Below are 24,724 nucleotides of genomic sequence, written 5' to 3' on the forward strand. Positions count from 1 at the left end.
CGGCATTTTTCATTAGTGGGAAAGGTAACACCCGGCTGTCAGTCCGGGGACAATCACCCTGCAATAGACATGGGTTTTCATCGGCTCTGATTTAAACATGACACCCGGGTCAGACACGCACATTTTTGCCCCTTTACCTGTGCGATGCAAGCGTCATGCATCATTTCATATCCCATTTGGAATCCAAAATTAAAATGAGACGTTATTTACTTTTTCCCTACATGGGGGACCATGAAATGTTGTGAGTGTGGGGATTGCACCCTGGGGATCGCACCCTGGGGACTACAGTGGAGACCCCCCTGCTCCCCGCCGACCTCCAAGCCACTTCAGCCCCAAGACGGTCTCCCAACCGGAGCGTCTCCACTTCCCCACCACTGAAGCACTGGTGAATGCACCACGCACCAGTTTACCATGTTTAGCCACATTTAAAGAATCCGGGTGATATGCTAATTTTGGTGTAAAAATTGAATTAGTGTTGGGTGTCACCATATTCACTATTACATTTTGTGTGTGTGTGTCTTGAATGTCGTCTATGTTTTTATTGTGTCAATTTGTGTGTCAATTTCTCGGACATGTTTAAAATTAGTGGCCTGCACTACACCGGCCACTAGAGGGGGGTGTTTTCAGTCGGCTCTGTTGTCGGATTCAGTGTAAGGCTTGAAAGTCCTTTCAGAGCAAACTGCAGCAAATTCACCAGAACTCACCAGAACTCGCTGGGACCTGGAGAAAAGCCTCAATCTCCCACTGGACAAAGCCTCTGACGCTACCATGGTGCTGGACAGAGGCCGGACTGCACGCCCCTCCGTCCGTCACCCCGCCCGTCACCCCATCCGGCCCCACGACCTCAGGCCGGATCTTGAATCTGCCCTCGTTGTCCGAGAGCCACACGACTAACTGCAGCACAAACACCAAGAGGAGGAAGAGAGATGCTGTAAAGTGTCGCAAAGTGTTGCAACAACTCAGTTGAAATTTGTCTGAACCTCTCACCTGTGTCCAGAGCGGCGTTCCCCGGCGCAGAGACTCATCTGAGCGGAAATGAACCAAGAGACTGAAGACGTCGTCCAGAGTCACTGAGGTCTGTACAAGTAAAATAGTTTATCATTTCTTTATGATTGAATCAAGTTCATAATTTTCTTTATGATTTTTTCTTTAACATTTACGAGACTTCAATCCTATGTTTTTATTCCAAACATGAAAATATTGTAAAAGTCATAGTGCTAATAAAGTAATATATATTTTAAATGTATAGAACTATATATAAATATACAGGAGTCTATGGGACTGTGGTGTCTTACCAGGTCGGTCAGGCAGAGGGCGCTGTGCAGCAGGAAGCACTGTGCTGCTGCTCTCAGAGACACCTGGTGCGTGAGCATCGTGCATCGCAGAACCTCCCTGGAAGCAGGAGCACCATCAGCACACCGGCTGCATTCAACACATCACTACGCATAATGCAGTGTGGTACCTCAGAGCTCGCAGCCCATCTGCACCCAGCAGGGGAGCGGGGGGCAGGCTGCACAGCGCCCTCGTCAGGAAGAGCAGAGGAACTGCACACAGGCGCTGCTTCCCCAGATGCTGGATCAGCTGCAGCAGCACCGCGCCTCAGGAGGAACATCAGGAGCCAGTTTCAACCAGTCTGAACTCATCTGAATCGGTTTGAACCGGTTTGAACTGCAAGCCTTTTATCGTTTGGCTGTTTACATTATTTTTTAAATGTGGTCAATACCAGATTATTACATTTCACTGCATATATGTATGGAAGTATGTATATGTATGTGAGAAATAAAAAATCTTGAATCTTGAATTCCAGCGTGACAGGGTCACGGTCCTGAACGGAACCGCATGCACACAAGTAACAAAGAAGTGCCACGTGGCACGTTGTCGTATGGAAGTAGCACGGCAGCTACATGCACGGTGGTGCAACACGGCTCAAGCTCACGGTTGAAACCTTTAAATCCAGAATTACGGGTTTATTCTCAAAACACAGGGGTACTTTTTTTGCGTGACCCTAATACTCTTTTATTGTAGATGTATTGAATGTATTTACTTTCCTCTGTGCGGAACCCCTGCTCTAGAGTGACATAATAGTCGCATGAATTCCAATTTGACTGTTTTCAGTCTGAGGTCGCATTGCAAAACATCAGACCTGTATCTGATTCAGGACCACAAGTGAAAGTGTCCCAAATCATATCAGATTCCATGTGGTTTGTGCTGTTCACACTGTCCTGAAAAGAACAGATCTGAGTCACACATGAGCAAACAAATGGGATTTGGCCAACGTTGGCCTGCAGTGTGAACGTATACTAATAAACATAGATAAGGTGTAAGACAATTCGGTGACTAAAAACTTAAATTTGAAATGAGAAACAGTGACAAACAAATACTTATAATAAATATATAATAAATACTTATAATATATACAATAATAAAGAGTTTGACACTCTCTGCACCTCTCTGCTGCAGTCTCAGGATCCTGAAGAAGGTTTCCATGAAAGCTCTGAGTTTCTCCCCGAGCTCCGGACACGCCCCCACCCTCTGAGCCGCCGCCCTGAGACGGAGAGAAGCTTCATCACCCACTTCACAACACCATCAGAGGTTTGACAAACACGCCCTTTACCTGTGGAAGAGGGAACTGTCCGACAGAACGTCCATGAAGGGACCCACAATGAACTGCAGGAGCAAGAGAGGTAACACGGTGCGTCACACACGGTGCGTCACGCGCTGAGCGTCACAGGCTGAGCGTCACAGGCTGAGCGTCACGCGCTGAGCGTCACGCGCTGAGCGTCACGCGCTGAGCGTCACAGGCTGAGCGTCACGCGCTGAGCGTCACAGGCTGAGCGTCACGCGCTGAGCGTCACAGGCTGAGCGTCACAGGCTGAGCGTCACAGGCTGAGCGTCACAGGCTGAGCGTCACAGGCTGAGCGTCACAGGCTGAGCGTCACGCGCTGAGCGTCACGCGCTGAGCGTCACGCGCTGAGCGTCACGCGCTGAGCGTCACAGGCTGAGCGTCACGCGCTGAGCGTCACAGGCTGAGCGTCACGCGCTGAGCGTCACAGGCTGAGCGTCACGCGCTGAGCGTCACAGGCTGAGCGTCACAGGCTGAGCGTCACAGGCTGAGCGTCACAGGCTGAGCGTCACGCGCTGAGCGTCACGCGCTGAGCGTCACGCGCTGAGCGTCACGCGCTGAGCGTCCCGCGCTGAGCGTCACAGGCTGAGCGTCACGCGCTGAGCGTCACAGGCTGAGCGTCACGCGCTGAGCGTCACAGGCTGAGCGTCACAGGCTGAGCGTCACAGGCTGAGCGTCACGCGCTGAGCGTCACGCGCTGAGCGTCACGCGCTGAGCGTCACGCGCTGAGCGTCACAGGCTGAGCGTCACGCGCTGAGCGTCACAGGCTGAGCGTCACGCGCTGAGCGTCACGCGCTGAGCGTCACGCGCTGAGCGTCACGCGCTGAGCGTCACAGGCTGAGCGTCACAGGCTGAGCGTCACAGGCTGAGCGTCACAGGCTGAGCGTCACGCGCTGAGCGTCACGCGCGGAGCGTCACGCGCTGAGCGTCACGCGCTGAGCGTCACAGGCTGAGCGTCACAGGCTGAGCGTCACAGGCTGAGCGTCACGCGCTGAGCGTCACAGGCTGAGCGTCACGCGCTGAGCGTCACAGGCTGAGCGTCACAGGCTGAGCGTCACAGGCTGAGCGTCACAGGCTGAGCGTCACGCGCTGAGCGTCACGCGCTGAGCGTCACGCGCTGAGCGTCCCGCGCTGAGCGTCACAGGCTGAGCGTCACGCGCTGAGCGTCACAGGCTGAGCGTCACGCGCTGAGCGTCACAGGCTGAGCGTCACAGGCTGAGCGTCACAGGCTGAGCGTCACGCGCTGAGCGTCACGCGCTGAGCGTCACGCGCTGAGCGTCACGCGCTGAGCGTCACGCGCTGAGCGTCACAGGCTGAGCGTCACGCGCTGAGCGTCACAGGCTGAGCGTCACGCGCTGAGCGTCACGCGCTGAGCGTCACGCGCTGAGCGTCACGCGCTGAGCGTCACGCGCTGAGCGTCACAGGCTGAGCGTCACAGGCTGAGCGTCACAGGCTGAGCGTCACAGGCTGAGCGTCACGCGCTGAGCGTCACGCGCTGAGCGTCACGCGCTGAGCGTCACGCGCTGAGCGTCACAGGCTGAGCGTCACAGGCTGAGCGTCACAGGCTGAGCGTCACGCGCTGAGCGTCACAGGCTGAGCGTCACGCGCTGAGCGTCACAGGCTGAGCGTCACGCGCTGAGCGTCACGCGCTGAGCATCACGCGCTGAGCATCACGCGCTGAGCATCACAGGCTGAGCGTCACAGGCTGAGCGTCACGCGCTGAGCGTCACAGGCTGAGCGTCACGCGCTGAGCGTCACGCGCTGAGCATCACGCGCTGAGCATCACAGGCTGAGCGTCACAGGCTGAGCGTCACAGGCTGAGCGTCACAAGCTTGGTGTAAGTGGAGGGTGGCGGTAGAGAAAGAATGTGGAGGCTGGAGAGTAGAAGGTGGATACAGAGATGGAGCTGTACCTTGGGGAAGGAGGCAGCAAACTGTGGCCGCTGCAGGAGGTGCTTGGCTCCTTCTCGCATCAGGGATTTGTTCTCGCTGTGGAACATGCGCTGGTAGACGCACAGCAGCCAGGACGGGTGGAGGAGGGCCCTACTTGATGCTAGGCGAAGGAGGCAAAATGTTGTGAGGACTTTGAGTGAGTCCAGACTGAGTCCAGTCAAGTCCAGTGCAGTCCAAACAGAGTCTAGTCCAGTCCTGTCAGAATTAAGTCCAGTCCAGTCAGATTAAAGTCCAGTCCAGGAGTAGCATGGAGGCAATGCAGCGTATTCATCTTTATTTTTGCTTTTTAAACTTGTGCCAAGGAGTTCTGACACTTTGTTTGATTGAAATGAAATGAGCCCACGCCCAACAGTAACGGTTGCCCAGTTGCCTCAGGCAACTAGATGAGTGCCATAGTCAGCCATCTGGTGCGGTCTCATTACCTCCATATATTTCGTTCCACCACAGAAAATTTGTTTTCTGGAAGTCGTGAAAATCCAAAATTGTTTGAAATTTTGAAATAAGGATTATAATAATCTTTAAAAATATAAGATAACCTATAATAATATAAGATAACAGGATCATTATCAATTATAAAATGAGTATAATTCAGCATTTACTTTTCGTCGGGAACCAGATTTGGTAAACACACAAATGAAAAGTCTCTGTTCTAACTATTTTGATTGTTTAACTCTTTTCATGTTTGACTCACCTGGACCCGGACCCTGACCTCCTGTGGTTTGGATCAGAACGTCGATTCTGTTCAGGACCGGACGCACAACGTGAATCTACAGAGCAGAAAATATTAAAATTAAACAAAAAATATTATATATAATATAATAGAATATGATATAATATAATATCATAATAGAATATAATAAAATATAATGTAATAGAAAAGTATATAATATAATAATAATAGAATTTAATAGAATATAATAATAATAATAACAATAATAATAAAAAATAGCTTCAGGCAGCAATACACAAGGCCCAGTTTATTATTTTTAGACAAGTATTAGTTTGTTATGTGTAGTTAAAGGACAATGTTTATACGTATTATGATGTTTATTTCCCAATAAATTATGTTTTTATTTTATTTGAAACTATATGTTGTCATTGTTATATATACACTGTATATATGTTGCTGCATTGAAGGACATGCAACATATCAGTGACAGTAGATGTTGTGTGTCTCATACGTCAATTATGACGTATTTACGTAAATTGTATATAGCAGTCCGATTCACGTAGTTCTTTAGTAAAGTTGTGTTCAGTTATTTCCTTGGATTACATTTTCATTAAGTTACGTTTCCATGAAATACGAAAAATGTTGTAGTATTTCTGTGAGTAATTAACATTGCACGGTTACTGTTTTTCTGACACCCCACTGAATCTTGAACGCATCACTCAGTCACACATTTCAGTGTTTTCGAGGGCAACGCTGAAGACTTTTCAAGGAGTATTTGATATTATTTTTTTCATTAATCCAGCAAAGTAATGTGGACCACAGATTTAAAATATCAATCCAACAGATCTACTTACATATACAAGGTAAGAATCTTTAAAAATATACATGTAAATCCGTAGTTTGGTAACGTCTAAACACTACAGACTGACAAAGTCCACGCCCACACTGGACAAGGTCCAACTGGACACTCTCAATCACAATCTGTACATTTATAGTAAATAATATGATGACGGCATAAAGCATCAAACTTTAAATATAATTTATAGTAAACTAATACATACTATACTATAGTAGTATAGTATGATGGTGCCATTCAGCGTCTTAATGTAAATATCATCTATAGTAAATAATATGATGATGTCATAAAGCGTCTTACTGTAAATATCATTTATAGTAAATGATATGATGTCATAAAGCGTCTTACTGTAAATATCATTTATAGTAAATATGATGATGTCATAAAGCATCTTACTGTAAATATCATTTATAGTAAATAATATGCTGATGTTATAAAGCATCTTACTGTAAATATCATCTCCTTCATTTTAGAACCAGACGTGTCATTTTACCAAGACCAACACAATATTTGGGGTTATAGTTGTTCGGTTTTTCACTAATATCTGCTCCGTATGTGGATCGATTTGGATGAAAATTAAACCACGAGACACTTATGACATAGCGGTTTAAACGACACCTCAACCGTGTTTGTAGGTTCTGCCATCTGTTTTTAAGTTGGTGTTCCAGATAGTTTTAGGCTTGAAAATTCAGAGAATTTTTCCTTATTTTTCCTCTTACAATAACAAGGGGCTGCCGTCCAATTTACAATAGGGCTCCAGCCCTCCTGTTGTTATTAAAAATAATAACAACAATAATAATAATAATAATAATAATAATAATGATAATAATAATAATAATGATAATAATAATAATAATGATAATAATAGTTGTAATTGACACCTGATTTTCCTCCAGAGTCTCCAGGACCAGGACGTAGTCTTCCCACAGGTCTCTGAGGGACCTGCTCCTCTGAGGGTCCCACCAGAACAGAACCTCCTCCGCAGGTTCTGGAGTTAGAAGGTAAAGTACTGAAGGTAAGGGGGGGTCCAGTGCTGGAGGACTATCTGGGGGGTGGGACCTTCTCACCTCCTGGGGAGCAGGGACACCCGGTCTCCACAGACCGGGTCACGCAGCGCTTCAGCAGGAACAGGGCCCGCTTCCGGGACCCGTTGTCTCTGTGCGTGAGTCCGTCCTGGACGATCCTCCAGAACCGGGGGGACAGCCGGGGGTCCGGTCCGCAGAGGGGGTCGCTGGGGTTAGGATGAAGGGGGCCGGGATGAAAGAGGCGGTCTGAGAGGACAGTCAGGACCAGTAAGGTCCGTCCCGTCACCGCGGAGCTGGGGTTCCTGCTGTGCCAGGCATATAGATGGTCCAGGATGAGGTCCAGGGTCCGGCTGGACCTACAGCACTGCAAGCAGCCCAGGAGGACAAGCAGGACCCCGACGGCCGCTCTGGAGGCCAGAGCCTCGGGCTGGATCTGGATGCAGGACAGGGCGGCGATCAGAGTCCTCCGGGTCAGATCTTCGTCTGAGCAGAGAGAAGGGACCAGGGTGGACAGGACCTCAACGGCCAGCTCCACGCTGAGCTGCCCGGGACCAAGAGGCCCGTCCTGGGAGTCTCCCCCCTCCCGAGCCTCTAGGCCCTGGAGGACCGGGAGGACGGACAGGACCAGGCGGGCCGTCCCAGCAGCCCCGCACAGCGCGGCGCAAGCCCCGAGCAGCCGGAGCACCGCGGCGGTCCTGCCGCCTCCAGGGTCCCGTGATCTGGAGGACAGCAGGGGGACGCACTGGTCCCAGATGATGGACTCCATTCTGCCCTCCAGACCCTCCAGGCTGAGGCCGGGTCCGGACTCCCCCTCCGGCTCCGCACGTTGTCCCAGTCCTAGTACCAGAGCGGCCAGGGCTTCGACCCGGTCCCGGTCTGGAGGAGCATCCGCGGTCCAGCACAGACTGTGGAAGAGTAGGTCGAGGTTGGAGCCGCTAGAGAGAAGAGCTTGGACCAGAACGGAGAGAGACATTCTGACGGTTCTGACGGTTCTAACGGTTCTGGTGGTTCTGACGGTTCTGGTGGTTCTAACGGTTCTGACGGTTCTAACGGTTCTAACGGTTCTGGTGGTTCTGGTGGTCCTGGTGGTCCTGGTGGTCCTGGTGGTCCTGGTGGTCCTGGTTCACTGTCTCGGCTTTGAACCACGCGTGTCCTGCGGAACAAAAACTTCCGGAGACGTCATCCCAAGTAGTTCTCGCGAGACCTCGGGAAAGCCCGTTACCGCCAGGAAATGGCCGATAGGGGGCGCTGCAGCGTGAAACCTAAACAGAAGAAGTGGAAACGAAAGGTTTGACTAAAATAACTGATAAAGATTCTAAATAGGAAACAATGCAATTAATATTTAATTACAAACTTATTAAGAAATTATATTTACAAATAATATAGTAATATAATTATATAATAATGCAGATTTTTAGCGTGTAGCATGTAGCCTATCTCAGCGGCTTCTATGTTGTTATTCCAGGGACTTGCGGCAGGGGGCGCTCGACGCTGTGATACAGTGGGAGAGGCGCTCTATACACATTAATATATTAATACACAGTAATATACTAATAAACAGTAATATATTAATAGACAGTAATATACTAATAAACAGTAATATATTAATAGACAGTAATTGAGATAATTAATATTAACTGTATATAGCTTGTACTTGTCTACTTTCTTCATCTCTATCCCATTTCTTCTTCGTCAACCTCTTCTGCGCTATGCTCTCCTGTACGTCCTCATTCCACCACCAAGAGTCCTTGTCTTCCTTCCTCTTCCTCATGATACACGAGTACCTTCTTGATCGTCTCCCTCACCACTTCTGCAGTTGTTTCCCAGTCATCTGGTAACCCTTCATTCCCACCTATTGCCTGCTTTACCTCTTCCCTAAATTGAATGCAACACTCCTCCTTTTTCAACTTTCACCATTTTATCTTTGGCTCTTTCACTCTATTCCTCTTCTTGGCCTCCAGAGTCATCCTACAGACCACCATCCCATGCTGCCTAGCAACACACTCCCCTACCACCACTTTGCAGTCACTCATCTCTTTCAGGTTGCACCTCCTGCATAAGATGTAGTCCACCTGTGTGCACCTTCCTCCACTCTTGTATGTCACCCTGTGTTCCTCCCTCTTCTTGAAATACGTATTCACAACAGCCAATTCCATCCTTTTGGTGAAATCCACCATCATCTGTCCTTCCACATTCCTCTCCTCGACACCATACCTACCCATCACCTTCTCGTCACCTATGTCTCTCATCCCTTGGCCAACATGCCCATTGAGATCTGCTCCTACTGCCACTCTCTCTCCACCACTACATCCAACTCTTCCATCTCACACCCAACTTGAGGAGCGTACGCACTGACCACATTCATTATCACCCCATCAATGTCCAGCTTCATGCTCATCACTCTGTCCCACACTGTGGTCACCTCCAAAACACTCTTGACATATTCTTCCTTTAAGACCATCCCTACCCCGTTTCTCCTGGCACCCACTCCATGGTAGAACAGTTTGTACCTGGCTGTGATACTCCTGGCCTTACTCCCCTTCCACCTGGTCTCTTGTACACATAGTACATCTACCTTCCTTCTCTCCATCATGTCAGCCAGCTCTCTCTCTTTACCCTTCACAGTGCCAACGTTCAAAGTTCCTACTCTCAACTCTACTCTTCTTCCCCTCTTCCTCTCCTGCTGTCTCTGGACACACCTTCCCCCTCTTCTTCCCCCTCTTCTTCTTCTTCTTCTTCTTGGGCCGACAGTAGCACATTTTCCGCTGGCTCCCTGTTAGCTAACGGCACCAGTGGCGGTGGATGTCCTTCCTGACGCAACCCTCTCTATTCATCCAGGCTTGGGACCGGCACTGATGATACACTGGCTTGTGCAGCCCCAGTGGCTAGATTTATATATATTAGTACATACTGTATATCATTTATTATATACAGTATATGTATTAATATATACAGTTTATATACTGTGTGTATATACCATATATATATATTAGTGTTTAACAGAATGTAGTTGATCCGTGATCCGCATGGGAACTGTGGCTCATTTGTAAATGTAACTTTTTAAAGTAATATTTCCATTCATGTAGCAGAGTGGAAGTAAAAGAATATCAAGACAGATGCTGCTGTGTTTTACTCTGATTCGAAGGAGTCACAAAGTCACGATTCCATAAGTCGTTCAGGATGAGCGTTCCATTTCAATCTGGAAATCACTATCTCGATTCTCCCGTAGTTTACAGTATGTGGATAATATTGTCCAACGTGAAGGTGATCTGAAAATAAACTGTACTGTATCAATGAACAAAGGGCCAAGCCGTAGGAGCCGCAGCTCAGCTGGAGTGCAGCTTCTGCCTTCTAATAATTTAAATCCAAAGTGTGTTCTGATTCATTTATTTATGTGTTTTTTTGTTCACCCTGTGCTGTCAGCATACAACACAGAGTATTTGTTCCATTGCATGTAGGACAGAGTTAGTTGCAACTGGAGTTGAACTTGTCAACCTGCAATGAAACTATCTATTCATCTTTAATCATCATCAACTGCTGCAATAACTCTGTCCTGTGACGAGCTGTGTGACGAGCAGAGCACAGAACCACCAGCAAGCCCCTCTTTGGAGAACCATCTTACCATGTAGCATTCAATCATCATTACTACTCCAAGAAGGAGAATCACCACGGGTGAGACAAATACACATAGAAACAAACAAGAACATGTACATGGAAAAATATCAACATAGAAACAAACAACATGTACATGGAAAAATATCAACATAGAAACAAACAACATGTACATGGAAAAATATCAACATAGAAACAAACAACAACATGTACATGAAAAAACATAAACATAGAAACAAACAACAACATGTACATGGAAAAACATAAACACAGAAACAAACAACAACATGAACATGGAAAAACAAATACATACAGTAGAAACAAACAACAACATGTACATGGAAAAACACAGAAACAAACAACAACATGTACACAAATACATACAGTAGAAACAAACAACAACATGTACATGGAAAAACATAAACACAGAAACAAACAACAAGGAAAAACATAAACATAGAAACAAACAACATGTACATGGAAAAACATAAACACAGAAACAAACAACAACATGAACATGGAAAAACAAATACATACAGTAGAAACAAACAACAACATGTACATGGAAAAACATCAACACAGAAACAAACAACATGTACATGGAAAAACATAAACATAGCAACAAACAACAACATGTACATGGAAAAACACAGAAACAAACAACAACATGTACATGGAAAAACATAAACATGGAAACAAACAACAACATGTACATGGAAAAACATAAACACAGAAACAAACAACAACATGAACATGGAAAAACAAATACATACAGTAGAAACAAACAACAACATGTACATGGAAAAACACAGAAACAAACAACAACATGTACACAAATACATACAGTAGAAACAAACAACAACATGTACATGGAAAAACAAACACAGAAACAAACAACATGTACATGGAAAAACATAAACATAGAAACAAACAACAACATGTACATGGAAAAACATAAACACAGAAACAAACAACAACATGAACATGGAAAAACAAATACACACAGTAGAAACAAACAACGTGTGCATGGAAAAACATAAACATAGAAACAAACAACAACATGTACATGGAAAAACATAAACATAGAAATGAAATGTATTCGCAATCTCGTTCTTTCGGTCACTACCCAAAGCTCATGACCATAGGTGAGGGTTGGGACGTAGATGGACTGGTAAATTGAGAGCTTTGCCTTCCGGCTCAGCTTCCTCTTCACCACAACGGTCCGGTACAACGCCTGCATCACTGCTGACGCCGCACCGATCCGCCTTTCCATCTCACGCTCCATTTCCCCCTCAATCGTGAACAAGATCCCGAGATACTTGAACTCCTTCACTTGGGGCAGCAACTCGCTCCCGACCCAGAGGGTGCAATCCACCGTTTTCAAAAGCCTTCTCCATGCCCACAAAACACATGTAGACTGGATAGGCAAACTGCCATAACCCCCCAGCAGCCCTGCAAGGGTAAAGAGCTGGCCAGCTGTTCTATACTCTAACGCCTGCTCAGTGAACCATCTAGTAAGCAGGTTTAACGCCTCACTGGGTTTGAGTTTCAACCCCTTTATGGCATGGCGGAAGCTCCTCCTCCATGATAGATAATCCTCCGGGCAGTTGTTGAACATCCTCACCCCTGACGAGAAGAGGTCGCGACAAGCCACGTAGACGCTGAGATCAGCTGCGGGTGCCACTCCATTGATTGCGGGTATGCCGCGGCCGGGGTGAGCGTTGCCATTGTCAGGGGGTCCTCCATGGGTAGGGGCTCCGAGCAGTGGTACGGAGCAGCCCGCATCCTGGAGACCTCTGTGCTGCCGAGCTCGGGAGGTGGTACGGCCAAGCCCATGTCCTGGGAGCCTCCATACTGCCGAGCTTCAGGAGGTGGTACAGCCAAGTCCGTGTCCTGGGGCCCTCCATACTGCGGGGCTCTGGGAGCTGGTAAGGCCAAGCCCACGTACTCGGGGCTTCTATACCGCTGAGCTCTGGGCAGTGGTACAGGTGGTGTTGCGACCAAGCCCACATCCTGGGGGCCTCTGTACTGCCGGGCTTTTGGAGATGGCAAGAGGAGGCCCGCGTCCCGGTGTCCTCCATGCTGCTGTGTTCTGGGAGCTGGCAGAGGGTTGTAGGTGGTCTGGCTTGGATGGGGGGGGGGGTGAATCGGTGTTCTGAGCGTCGCCACGTTGGTCCCCGAAATGAGTGCTGACATACTCCCTAGTGGCCTACATCGCTGATGTATCGCAGAGTATATCGAGAGGGTCAGAGTGGCCCATGTCAACGGGACTGGCCGAGCTGGCCGGGACAGAGCATGGCGACGGCTGAATCAGGTTTACGGCTCGCCAGAGGCCCCATTGCGAAGAAACTCCCATGTGGTCTCCAAGAGGTATGGATGATTCAGACAGACTACAAATGGATGTACAATATATCTTACCCGTCTTTCTTGTTTTTCGTGTAGTTTGTGTAGAGGCAAGGGGATCCCGGGATCCCGACAGGTCCTGGAACAAGAAAGACACGTACCTCCGTGAGCAAAACTGAGGTCTCGGGGACTGCTGTCGCAGAGCTGGGAAGGGGGCCCTGCGAGAACCTGGGGATGCAGCGAAATGGGTCCCGAGAAGCAGTACCACAACCTTGCGAGGACCCCAGGAAGCAGTGCCCTATCCATAAGATGCCGCACTCCCTCAGGACATGCAGGGCCTTCAGGGGCAAACTGCTTGCACAGAGGAAGTTTCTGTGTCAAAATTCTATGTGCTTTAGATGCTGTGCTTCGACATCTCATCTCGCCAAGGACAGCAAGGTTGACGTCGGCTCGTCCGAGTGTGGCAGTGAACACCACATAGCGGCTCTTGATTTCGGTCTCCCGTTCTTGGCAGCAGAGGGGTCGAGCACCGTGCCCGCCGGGAAGCAGAGCCAGGTCTGATATCTTTGACGTTCAGGGGGACACCTACCCTAATACCTTGGGGTTGGTCAAGGGACAGTAGAGGTCATTGGGAGGAGGGTTTTCAGTTTAGTGATGAAGACCATTGACGGCAGGCTGAGCCTACCACTACAGACGCTCATCGAGGAGGGGTCCGAGCCTCCCGGATGATTAAGGAGGTAAGGCCTCCACCTCCCTTTCCTCTTTAAGGACTCGGAGAGATTCTGCTTCCGGAAACAGACAGAATAATTATTTATTACTTGTTAATTGTGATGAAAGATGGATGTGTATGTATGTGTCGAATAAACCTCTTGAATCTTTTCTAATTCAATATCCATTTGACACTTTGTGTATACGGCCTCCGTACGTGCAACTGTGGCGCTTGCACAGGCCGCCGCGATCACATTGATGTTGGACCCGCTGGACATAATGGACTTGTCGAGCCTGCTTTCCGCAGTCAACGTTGTACTGCCACTGCTGTTCAGGCCTTCTACCCCTTCCTCCAAGCCAGGCTGTCCGCTTGGCTCCGGGAGTCCTGTGGAGCTTCAGGGTTCCGAGGGGCCTGGAAGTTCCATCATCCTTGCTCTCAGCAGTAACTCGGTGGTTCCCAGGCCAGACACCAAAGCAGGAAATTTGCAGTTTTCAGTTTATTCCCATTTAAACTGGTGCAATAGATGAAAAAAACTGAATCAAGAGTTGGTTCAAAATGTGTATTTGGGTTTTTACATCATTCATCATCTGGTCTCATTTAGCGATTATGTAGAATTAAAAAATGTTTTGTTCATGGTCCGAGATGGGATGTTACACAAAGCGCTCTCAACCGACACTTTGCTTAATGACAAATTGTTTCCGTTTTTATTTCAAATACTGTATATTCAATAGTTTTGGATGAGCCGTAGAGATGACTTTCTTGATTCTGTTCCATTTTTATACATGTATACTACGTTAACATATAACTATACAAAAGCTTTGAGTTTTTATAAAAAATGGTTAAAAAAAAGAGGATAAACAGGTAATGGATGGAGAATGGGTAGAAACATCAGTAATGACAGCAGCAGCAGCAGCAACACCAATCATCTGAGTTCAACTGTTTTAAAGAACAGCTTAAAAAACACCATGTACACAATATACAATTAAAAATATGTCAATAAATACCCTGGTAACTGGATGAGATGTTGTATCCTGCTCTAATCCCTTTATACAGAAGCATTAAAAAATAAGATTTAAGGGCTTTAGGGCCACAAGGGGGCGGGGCCTCAGAGCGCTGAGCTTCATAGGATGAGCTCCAGCAGCGGCTCATCGCCCGGCGGGGCGGGGCAGGTCGACCTGCAGCTGATGAAGGAGGCGTGGCCTGACGGAGCAACAGGGGGGCATGGCAGGTCGACCTGCAGCCGATGAAGGAGGGCGTGGCCTGACGGAGCAACATGTGGGCGTGGCAGGTCGACCTGCAGCCGATGAAGGAGGGCGTGGCCTGACGGAGCAGCAGGGGGGCGTGGCCGTGGTCAGAGGCAGTCTTGGGGTCCTATTGGGGTCGGGAAGCCCAAACATGGAGTTGTAGGAGGAGTCAGGAAGCCCAACCATGGAGTTGTAGGAGGAGTCAGGAATCAGAGGAACATTGATCCAAGTTGATCTGAGATCTGCTGTTCAGCACCTACAGACAGATGGACAAACATAGCACATCTGAACATAGCACATCTGAACCTAGAACATCTGAACACAGAACATCTGAACACAGAACATCAGATCCTAGAATATCTGAACATAGCACATCTGAACACAGAACATCTGGACCTAGAACATCTGAACACAGAACATCAGAACCTAGAACATCTGAACATCAGAACCTAGAACATCAGAACCTAGAACATCAGAACCTAGAACATCAGAACCTAGAACATCAGAACCTAGAACATCTGAACATAGCACATCTGAACCTAGAACATCTGAACGCAGAACCTAGAACATCTGAACATCCGAACCGCAAACCTATAACATAGAACATCTGAACCTAGAACACAGAACATCAGAACATCCGAACCTAGAACATCTGAAACTAGAACATAGAACATTTGAACCTCAAACATCTGAACCTAGAACATAGATCAGAACCTACAACCTAGAAAACCAGAACAAATGAACACAGAACATCAGAACCTAGAACATCTCAACACAGAAATCTGAACCTAGAACAAAGAACATCGGAACCTAAAACATCTGAACCTAGAACATTGAACATCGGAACCTAGAACATGTGAACATAGAACATCTGAACCTAGAACCTATACCATAGAACATCTGAACCTAGAACACCGAACATAGAACCTAGAACATCTGAACATAGAACAAATGAACCTAGATCATAGAACATCTGAACATAGACCTTCAGAACCTAGAACATCAGAACCTAGAACATCTGAACATAGAACACTCCAAAATAGCGGGGACACAGAAGGAGCAAAGTGTGAAGATCCACTTGTGTGGTTCAGAGATGAGCAACCTGCTCCAGGGAGGCTTCCCAAAACACCTCAACATAGAAATACACAGTATAGAGTTCAAAACACAGAAATACACAGTGTACAGCATAGAAATACACAGTATAGAGTTCAAACATAGAAATACAGTGTATAACACAGAAATACACACTATAGAGTTTAAAACAGAAATACACAGTATACAACACAGAAATACACAGTATAGAGTTTAAAATAGAAATACACAGTATACAACACAAAAATATACAGTGTAAGACACAACAATACACCGTATACAACATAGAAATACACAGCATACAACAGAAATAAACAGTATACAACATAGAAATACACAGTATAGTTTAAAACACAGAAATACACAGCATACAACACAGAAATACATAGTATACAACACAGAAACACACAGTATACAACACAAAAATACACAGTATAGAGTTTTAAACATAGAAATACACAGCATACGACATAGAAATACACAGTATAGAACATGGATATACACAGTATAGAAGATGATATACACAACATAGAAAAACGGATTAGAACAGAAAGATCAGATCAGATAAGATGTGTTCTGTCAGATCAATAAAATACAAATATTCCATCAAGACGAGTTATGAAGTTATTCATACCCAGCTGCTGAGCCTCTGTTCTGGAAAATGGGACATTGTTGGCCATGCCCTGCAGAACATCTGCCAGGTGGAGCATGTCATCTGTCTGAGAACCTCTCTTCTCCTTCTGGACCTCTGGGAAGAACCAAAGCACAAGTTACCGCCCGGTCCCTCAAGACCAGGTGGGAGCGCTGCCCTGTGCTTTAGCTGCTGACCTTCATCCTGCTCCTCCTCCTCCTCCTCGGTGTGAGTCTTGCTCCCCACCTCGATGCCGGAGCTGCCACGACTCGAGCTCAAGCGCTTCCCCGCCCGCGTGCTCTCCTTCTCCATGGAGAGCGTCTCCGTGAAGATGCTGGGTTGCCGGGCATCGACCTCGGTCCCAGAGCTGCCGGTGGAGCATCTGGAGAGGCTGCCGTCGCTGCCGGGGTCCAGGTCCAGGTCATCACTGATGTAGGACTCTCTGTAACGCTTTTTCTCTGGAAGAGCACAGAGTTTGATTTGACCACCAGGCTGTAAGATCCAGGCAGAACCCTAAAAGCTACTGGCTGGTTTCAGTTTGGTGCTGCAAGATTGCTGAAGGACACAGCTTGACCACCGGAGAAGCTCCACAAAAAAATGTATCTGGTCTCACAGTTCAGCTTGAGGCCTTCAAAGAGCATGTGAAGAGTTCCATACCAGCTCTCCTCCAGGTCACAGCAACATCCAACATCATACCTTATCAGCTCCATCAGAACAACCCCACACTGCTGTGTGCCTCCATCAACCGTCATCTAAGTCTCTCCTTACCCTACCTCCCTGCTGCCCGTGACCTCTGCGACTTCTTTCATGACAGTTGAGTCCATCTGAATTCAATTCCCTGAATTTCTCCCCGGGGATGAATAAAGAGGCCTGAGTACATGCCTGTGTCCCCTCATGATGGACATCATTAACACCACTCTTGGGTCTGGCCCTGTCCCCTCCAAGAAGACACAAGGCCTAAACCTTGACAACCTCAACAACTACTGGTCCATCTCAGACCTTTCCTCCCTGAGTAAGATCCTGAAACAAGCAACTGCTCCAACCATGAGCTCCAAACAGACAGCACTGCAGACTACTCTTGGAAAAAACCATCAATGGCCCGCTCAACATTACATTACATTACATTGATCAGACGCTTTTATCCAAAGCGACTTACAATTATTCAAACACCGACGGACGCAGCCACCAGGAGCAATGAGGGGTTAAGTGTCTTGCTCAAGGACACTACAGCATGCTAGAGGGGGAGCCTGGGATCGAACCACAACCTTTAGATGACTAGACCACCAGCTCTACCTCCTGAGCTACCATCCCTAACATCCTCATCATACTGGACCTCCCTGCCGCCTTTGACACAGTCTCCTCCTGGACCGCATGACCCAGCACCCGGGCCTCACCGGTCCTGCTCCCTCCTGGTTCTTTCCTACCTCAGTGACCAGAAACAGTTCCTCACCGTCGGAGGAACTGGATCCACCGCAGCCCTTGTCAGCTGAGGTGTTCCCCAGGGTTCTGTCCTTGGAACTCCTCCTGTTTATCATGTACATGCTCCCTTTGGGTCAGATCATCCACTGACCTCAGGTTCCACTGCCAGGCGGATGACACACAACTCCACCTTAACACCGAACCGTCCACTTAGCCTCCACCCTTCATTCTGTCTGCAAGACAGAAAACCTGGACGTCCTCAAACCTTCTCAAATGCAACAGCAACAAAACTGAGCTCACGGTCATCATACTAGCCCCTGTAAGACTTTCCGAGTGACCATAACAACTCGCCTCTTCTTCCTCCTCCTCCCTCACCTTCGCTCTCCTCAAGCTGATGGAGGTGCCTGAGGGCCGGCCGGAGGCTCAGGTAGAGCCGGTGGCTGTTGCTCAAGTGCAGCAGCAGGTGGCGCGAGCGGAAAGGAGATCCGGTGTAGAACACCAGCTTCCTGGCCGAGGGAAGACCATCGGGCTGGATCTCGAACTTCTTCCCCTGGAGCCAGAAGCGACAGAGCAGCGGGTTAACAGCCGCGCGTCGTGTACATGACACAACTTATTAACAATGAACTATCTGTGATCTAAGGTACTAAGGATCTAAGGGGTGACTAGCAGCTTGTACCAGGAAGGTGAGGCGTCCCACGTTGAACCAGGGGAAATCGTAGAGCAGCTGCAGCATGTTGTTCTCCTCCTGCAGGAAGAGTCCGGTACAAGATGCTTCAAGGACTTGAACAACATCTACATTTCACAAGGTTCTGTTGATAGGAGCCATCTGGTGGGGGGGGGGGGGTGTCTCATACCTGATAAACCTGCATTCCTTTCAGGGTCAGCGCCAGCAGGGCGGAGCCTTGTTCCTCCTTCTTGCCCTGGAGAGATGGACGATGGGATGTCAGGGAGGAATGTGAGGATTCAGATAACAAGCCCCCCACCATGTTTTTACACAACTGGGATCTGGAGGAGGACCAGGAGGGAGGAGGACCAGGAGGACCAGGAGGACCAGGAGGACCAGGAGGACCAGGAGGGAGGAGGACCAGGAGGGAGGAGGACCAGGAGGACCAGGAGGACCAGGAGGGAGGAGGACCAGGAGGGAGGAGGATGAATAATTGGGAGGAGATGACGGAGTGTTCCAAGAAGCCTGTGGTGGGGGTGGCTTGTTTACAGCTCCATGGAAGCAGTTCACCCTCTCATTTGGACTCCTCACAATTATGACATCATTGCTGATCACAATTATTTGAGTAGATCGCAATATTTTAGTGAAATCCTGTTTCCCTCCAAATTTAAGGGGAATTTTAAACCAATGTTGCAATGAATAATTTCCATTCTTAGAAAATGACTCCTCTGCATGAGACAAACCTTATAAAATAATAATAATAAAAAAAAAATCTTAATTATTTGTACAACAATTAATCGTCAACTAACACTTGATGATTGTTCCAGCCCTGCTGCATCTTAATGCTTCGTATTCTGTTTGTAATTGTTATTAAATATAAAATGAAGTATAATGAAGAACATATCATCATCATCTCAACCATTCTGCACATATGTAAAGCGATACAGAAGTCCTTCTGCAGTCTGACCTTGTGCAGCCGGTAGAAGGTCACGGGGACGTCCTCCAGCCTGCAGGACTCCTTGATGAACAGCAGGGTGGCGTCTCGCGTCGACAAGCCGCGCAGCTCGCCATGCACCTTGGGGCCGTGGCGCAGCAGGAAGTGCACGCCTCGTTTTGCCATGATCTGAAATGAAGATGTGGACTGTTGTGAAGATCACAGAGTCGGTTCTTTAGGACTGATCTGAACAGAGGACGGAGCTTCGGTTTCCAGGGCTCAGACCTTTATCTGCAAAAGAAATACAGCGGAGACCACAGCCACTTTTAGAAGTGGCAAAAAGACAAAATGGTCGCCAAATATTCTCACTTGTTTCACCACTTTTGATAGAGTGACTCAATGCGTCAGGATAATACCACTTTCAGTTTCTAAACGGATGAAGGTTTGTAGGAGACACCTACCCAGGGAGGGAAGTAGTCTTTTGGCTGGAAGTAAGGCGGGGCCTCGAGGCCCTGTTCCGGCTGGGAGGGGTCCCCCAGCTCGGTCTGCGGGGGGCGGTCCCCCAGCTCGGCCTGCGGGGGGCGGTCCCCCAGCTCGGCATGCGGGGGGCGGTCCCCCAGCTCGGCCTGCGGGGGGCGGTCCCCCAGCTCGGCCTGCGGGGGGCGGTCCCCCAGCTCGGCATGCGGGGGGCGGTCCCCCAGCTCGGCATGCGGGGGGCGGTCCCCCAGCTCGGCCTGCGGGGGGCGGTCCCCCAGCTCGGCCTGCATGGCGTACGCCGCCAGCTGGAAGTACACCTCCTCCTGCTGGCGACACTCAGAGCGCAGCACTCTGCTCCGCAGCTCAGTGAAGTAGAGACATCGAGCCTTCCGCTCACTGGTCCACAGGGAGGATGAGGAATCGGAGGAGGTGGAGGAAGGGAAGGATGAAGGGGAGGAGGAGGAGGATGGGTAGGAGGAAGAGGAGGAGGAAGGGAAGGAAGAAGGGGAGAAAGAGGAGGAGGAAGGGGAGGAGGTGTTTAAAGATGTCCAGGTGTACTAAAGGAGAACCAGGTGTTGCCACAGACGTTTGGAGACGTACCAGATGAGTCGACCGTTCTCCACGTAGAACTGCACCTTGAAGAACAGAACCAGGGGCGGAGCTCTACGGCCCAAACCCTGCAACAGAACAGAGGCATGCTGGGATACCGCTAGCATGAGGTCTGCTGCTAACGGCAGGAAACCACCCAGCAACGGACAGGAAGTGGATCAAATCATTTGCCAAGTTTCTTTGTTCTAGAATAAAAACTTCTGTTTGTTTCATTGTGTTAAAATGATGAACATTTAGTTTGGATGGATGGAGGGATGAATAGATGGAGGGATGAATAGATGGAGGGGTGGACAGGTGGAGGGATGAACAGGTGCAGGGGTAGACAGGTGCAGGGGTAGACAGGTGGAGGGATGAACAAGTGGAGGGATGAACAAGTGGAGGGATGAACAGGTGGAGGGATGAACACGAGGACCTTTATGCCTTGTTGTTTCTTCAGTTTTGGGAAGTACTTGCTGAGATTCTCCTCCAGGTCCAGGAACATGTGTTCATTATCTGCAGCGGAGGAGGAACAGAACAACAGAAGAACAACAGCTCCAACCGAGAGAAAGGAGAGCGAGGATCACTAAGCAGTCAAACTAACCCAGATGGTTCTGATGGAGGATCACTAAGCAGTCAAACTAACCCAGATGGTTCTGATGGAGGATCACTAAGCAGTCAAACTAACCCAGATGGTTCTGATGGAGGATCACTAAGCAGTCAAACTAACCCAGATGGTTCTGATGGAGGATCACTAAGCAGTCAAACTAACCCAGATGGTTCTGATCCGCTGGTACCACAGGAACCAGGACACGTCAGTGTCCCCTCATCCCTCCCCTCATCCCCTCATCCCTCCCCTCACTGAAGAGCTGGAATGCAGGACTGGATTCCAACTTAATGAACTTCATGTTTCTGGAATCCAGAGCAAACAAACAAAGAGTGTTATTCTGCAGCAGAGTAAGGAAGAGAGAGGGAATCAGAGAGAGAGAGAGACAGAGGGAGAGAGAGAGACAGAGAGAGACAGAAAGAGAGAGAGGGCGAGAGTGAGAAGGCGAGAGAGGAGTAGAAAGAGTAGAAAACAGGAATTAAAAAGAACTTTGCTGAGTGGACTGAACTAGTTCGATCTCTGGCTCCTCATGGTACCATGTCCAAGTGTCCTTGAGCAAGGCACTGGACCCCAAACTGCTCGTGATTAACATGTTGGGGCCTTGCAGGGCTGCCTCCAGCATCGGCCCCTAAATTCCCCTCCAGTTATTGATAAGTTCATACCTACCCGTCCCTCCATCCGTCCATCCATCCACCCATCCATTCGTCCATGCATCCATCTGTCCATCCACCCATCCATCCATCCATGCATCCATCTGTCCATCCACCCATCCATCCATCCATGCATCCATCTGTCCGTCCACCCATCCATCCATCCACCAATCCATCCATCCATGCGTCCATCTGTCCGTCCATCCCTCCATCTGCCCATCCCTCCCTCCATCCATCCGTCCATCTAATACCCTCCCTGCTGGAGGAACAGAAGGACATGATCTTGGATCTTCTGGAACCGTCCTCACCTTTCACCACCGTTAGGCCGAAGAGATGAACTTCTTTGATTCTCAGAGTTTGTGCCACGTGACTGAACACCTCCAGTCCTGTGGATTTGGGCTGAAATGGAAAGCGTGCGATCAGGATCCTAGATGGAGAAGGTTCCCTCAAACCAACGTTCAACTTCCTCTATTTCCTCATTATTCAAATTGAACCCTGACCCCGACAGCGACGTCCAGCTGCTCCTTGTTGGGGAGAAGAACGCAGACGTTGCTCTGCTGCTTCGATGAGGAAGACATGATGAAGCAGGGTCTGGAGGAGGAGGACATGATGACGCAGGGTTTCCGTCAGGCTGCTCGAGGCGGGGGTGTCTCCTCCATGGCTTATCTGAAGAACAGGCTGATAACAAACAGTGACGCCAGGGAGGACATGCAGATTATTTCCGATATGAATCATCACTTTAACTCACGTGGTGAGGACATGTGCAAACACCCAAAGAACCTAAAGAACCGTAATAAAAAAATCAATGAAGAAGCTGAGGAACCTACAAGATGGTGCCGACTCCGACTCCGACTCCAATCCAGACCAACTCCTCACAGTTCATCCAACCGTTAGAAGGAAAGGTTCTTTTGGGGAAATATCAAAATAATACAAACTTGTGAGTTACGAAGGTCAAGTGCTTGTGGAGCCCACACTGGAGGACAACACACGGTGCTGCTCTGCTAAATAGAAACAAGGAAGATGGAGAAGGTGGAGAATTTGTATTATCAGGATTCAAATGAGGTCGGTTTATTATATTGACCCTGATCCCGACTGCTCCAATCACATGAACTTCTCAGAATCAGTTCATCCGATTCCTAATCCTGTCTACAATTGGAAAATTGAAAAATACATACAAATGTATTTGGAATATACATTTCAACTGTTTGTGAGGATTCTGTGTTAAATGAACGGTTCCTTCCAGCGACTGAGCAGAGCTGAATGTTCTACTTCCAGACCAGAGCAACACGACAGAACAAGTTCCAACACAACTCAGACCAGGAACAACCTGAAACTCCACTAACAGCTTCTGACTCACTTACCATAACTACTCTACACCTACCTACTCTACACCAACTTTACCCACTCTACACTTACTATAACCACTCCACACTTACCATAACCACTCTACACCTACACCAACTTTACCCACTCTACACATACCTTACCCACTCTACACATACCTTAACCGCTCTACTATTACATACTCTATACTTACCATAACCACCAGGTAACTCTACACTTACCTTAACAACTCTACACTTACCATAACCACTCTACACTTACTGTACCTACTCTACACTTACCCACTCTACACTTACCATAACCACTCTACACTGTCCCTACGCACTCTACAACCATAACCACTCTACACTTACCTACCTACTCTACACTTACCTACTCTACACTTACCATAACCACTCTACACTTACCTTACCCACTCTACACTTACCTACTCTACACTTACCATAGCCACTCTACAACTATAACCATTCTACACTTACCTACTCTACACTTACCTTACCCACTCTACAACCTTAACCACTCCACACTTACCTACCTCTCTACACTTAACCACTCTACACTTAAACGCTCTACATTTACCTACTCTACACTTACCTACCTACTCTTACCGCTCTACACTTACCTACAGTTAACCAGGAACCTCTTCTCTTCATTCCCATTCGGTGTTAAACTCTTGTTCCGCTAAAGCTTGCAGTTTTAAAAGTATTGAAACATCTCATTCCTTCATTGAGCTGCAGAGAAATGTCTCTAAAGTGACTCAAAGTTTCCAATGGAAGCCAAAAGATGATTTTAAAGTTTTTATTAGTTATTAAAGTGAGGATCCACCTGCAAGTCAAGATAATAGGATAATAAAATAATCCCTCTGAAAAACAACCTTCTACACACTAAACTGATGGATCAACAGTCCATACAGAATAACATAATATTCAAATTATATTCATAGTAGGAGTCACATTCCAAACGATGTGAAACAGAACAGATGTTCAGAAAACCAATGGAGTCCAATAAAAATGCCGAAAAATAAGAAGTAATAATTTTTTATCCTTCCAAAGGTTCAACTTCCATCTCTACACTGATTTATATCAGTAAAACCCAGAAACACAAAGCAAGCAGCAGGAACCTAAATAACAATGATAATAATAATAATGATAATAATAATAATAATAATGCAAAGCTGAAACTTGAGTTGTAAGACGTTGCAAGACGTTGCAGTTGAGACTCACCTCCAGTGCAGTGGGCTTTACTCTTGACACTCACACTTGGTTTCTAAATGAAGATCCAGACTGA

General features: G+C 47.8%; 2 protein-coding genes across 7 annotated transcripts in view; both read right to left on the reverse strand.

The window, feature by feature from the left end:
- Positions 1 to 8,099, reverse strand: part of tarbp1 (TAR (HIV-1) RNA binding protein 1) — a gene marked incomplete at its 5' end in the record, with an annotated part of 33,221 nt that extends 25,122 nt beyond the window's left edge. Inside the window, 10 exons of the mRNA XM_080016505.1 lie at positions 705 to 894; positions 988 to 1,077; positions 1,296 to 1,392; positions 1,463 to 1,598; positions 2,448 to 2,545; positions 2,615 to 2,667; positions 4,536 to 4,675; positions 5,267 to 5,342; positions 6,983 to 7,089; positions 7,169 to 8,099. Coding sequence (XP_079872631.1) covers positions 705 to 894; positions 988 to 1,077; positions 1,296 to 1,392; positions 1,463 to 1,598; positions 2,448 to 2,545; positions 2,615 to 2,667; positions 4,536 to 4,675; positions 5,267 to 5,342; positions 6,983 to 7,089; positions 7,169 to 8,099 — 1,918 coding nt within the window. The remainder of the gene's footprint in view (positions 1 to 704; positions 895 to 987; positions 1,078 to 1,295; positions 1,393 to 1,462; positions 1,599 to 2,447; positions 2,546 to 2,614; positions 2,668 to 4,535; positions 4,676 to 5,266; positions 5,343 to 6,982; positions 7,090 to 7,168) is intronic.
- A 6,184-nt stretch (positions 8,100 to 14,283) lies between these two features.
- Positions 14,284 to 24,681, reverse strand: LOC307242231 (FERM domain-containing protein 6). 6 transcript variants are annotated; one of them, XM_080016603.1, is made up of 14 exons: positions 24,661 to 24,676; positions 22,921 to 23,094; positions 22,594 to 22,684; positions 22,402 to 22,492; positions 21,273 to 21,352; positions 20,852 to 20,928; positions 20,236 to 20,647; positions 19,808 to 19,963; positions 19,031 to 19,096; positions 18,853 to 18,921; positions 18,552 to 18,726; positions 16,955 to 17,215; positions 16,761 to 16,874; positions 14,284 to 15,290 (listed from the first exon to the last, which is right to left on the reverse strand). In XM_080016603.1, exons 2-14 carry the CDS (start codon positions 22,974 to 22,976, stop codon positions 15,244 to 15,246), a joined length of 1,695 nt encoding a protein of 564 aa, XP_079872729.1. In that variant the 5' UTR covers positions 22,977 to 23,094; positions 24,661 to 24,676; the 3' UTR covers positions 14,284 to 15,243. The 6 variants fall into 6 exon arrangements, with proteins under 6 accessions (XP_079872729.1, XP_079872730.1, XP_079872728.1 ...); XM_080016604.1 differs by lacking the exon at positions 22,921 to 23,094 and having other exon boundaries at positions 22,594 to 22,771; positions 24,661 to 24,681; XM_080016602.1 differs by lacking the exon at positions 24,661 to 24,676 and having other exon boundaries at positions 22,921 to 23,232.
- Between the last annotated feature and the right edge of the window lie 43 nt (positions 24,682 to 24,724).

The sequence above is a fragment of the Zeus faber genome (assembly GCF_960531495.2).
Source record: "Zeus faber genome assembly, chromosome: 16".
NCBI classification, from domain to species: Eukaryota; Metazoa; Chordata; class Actinopteri; order Zeiformes; family Zeidae; genus Zeus; species Zeus faber.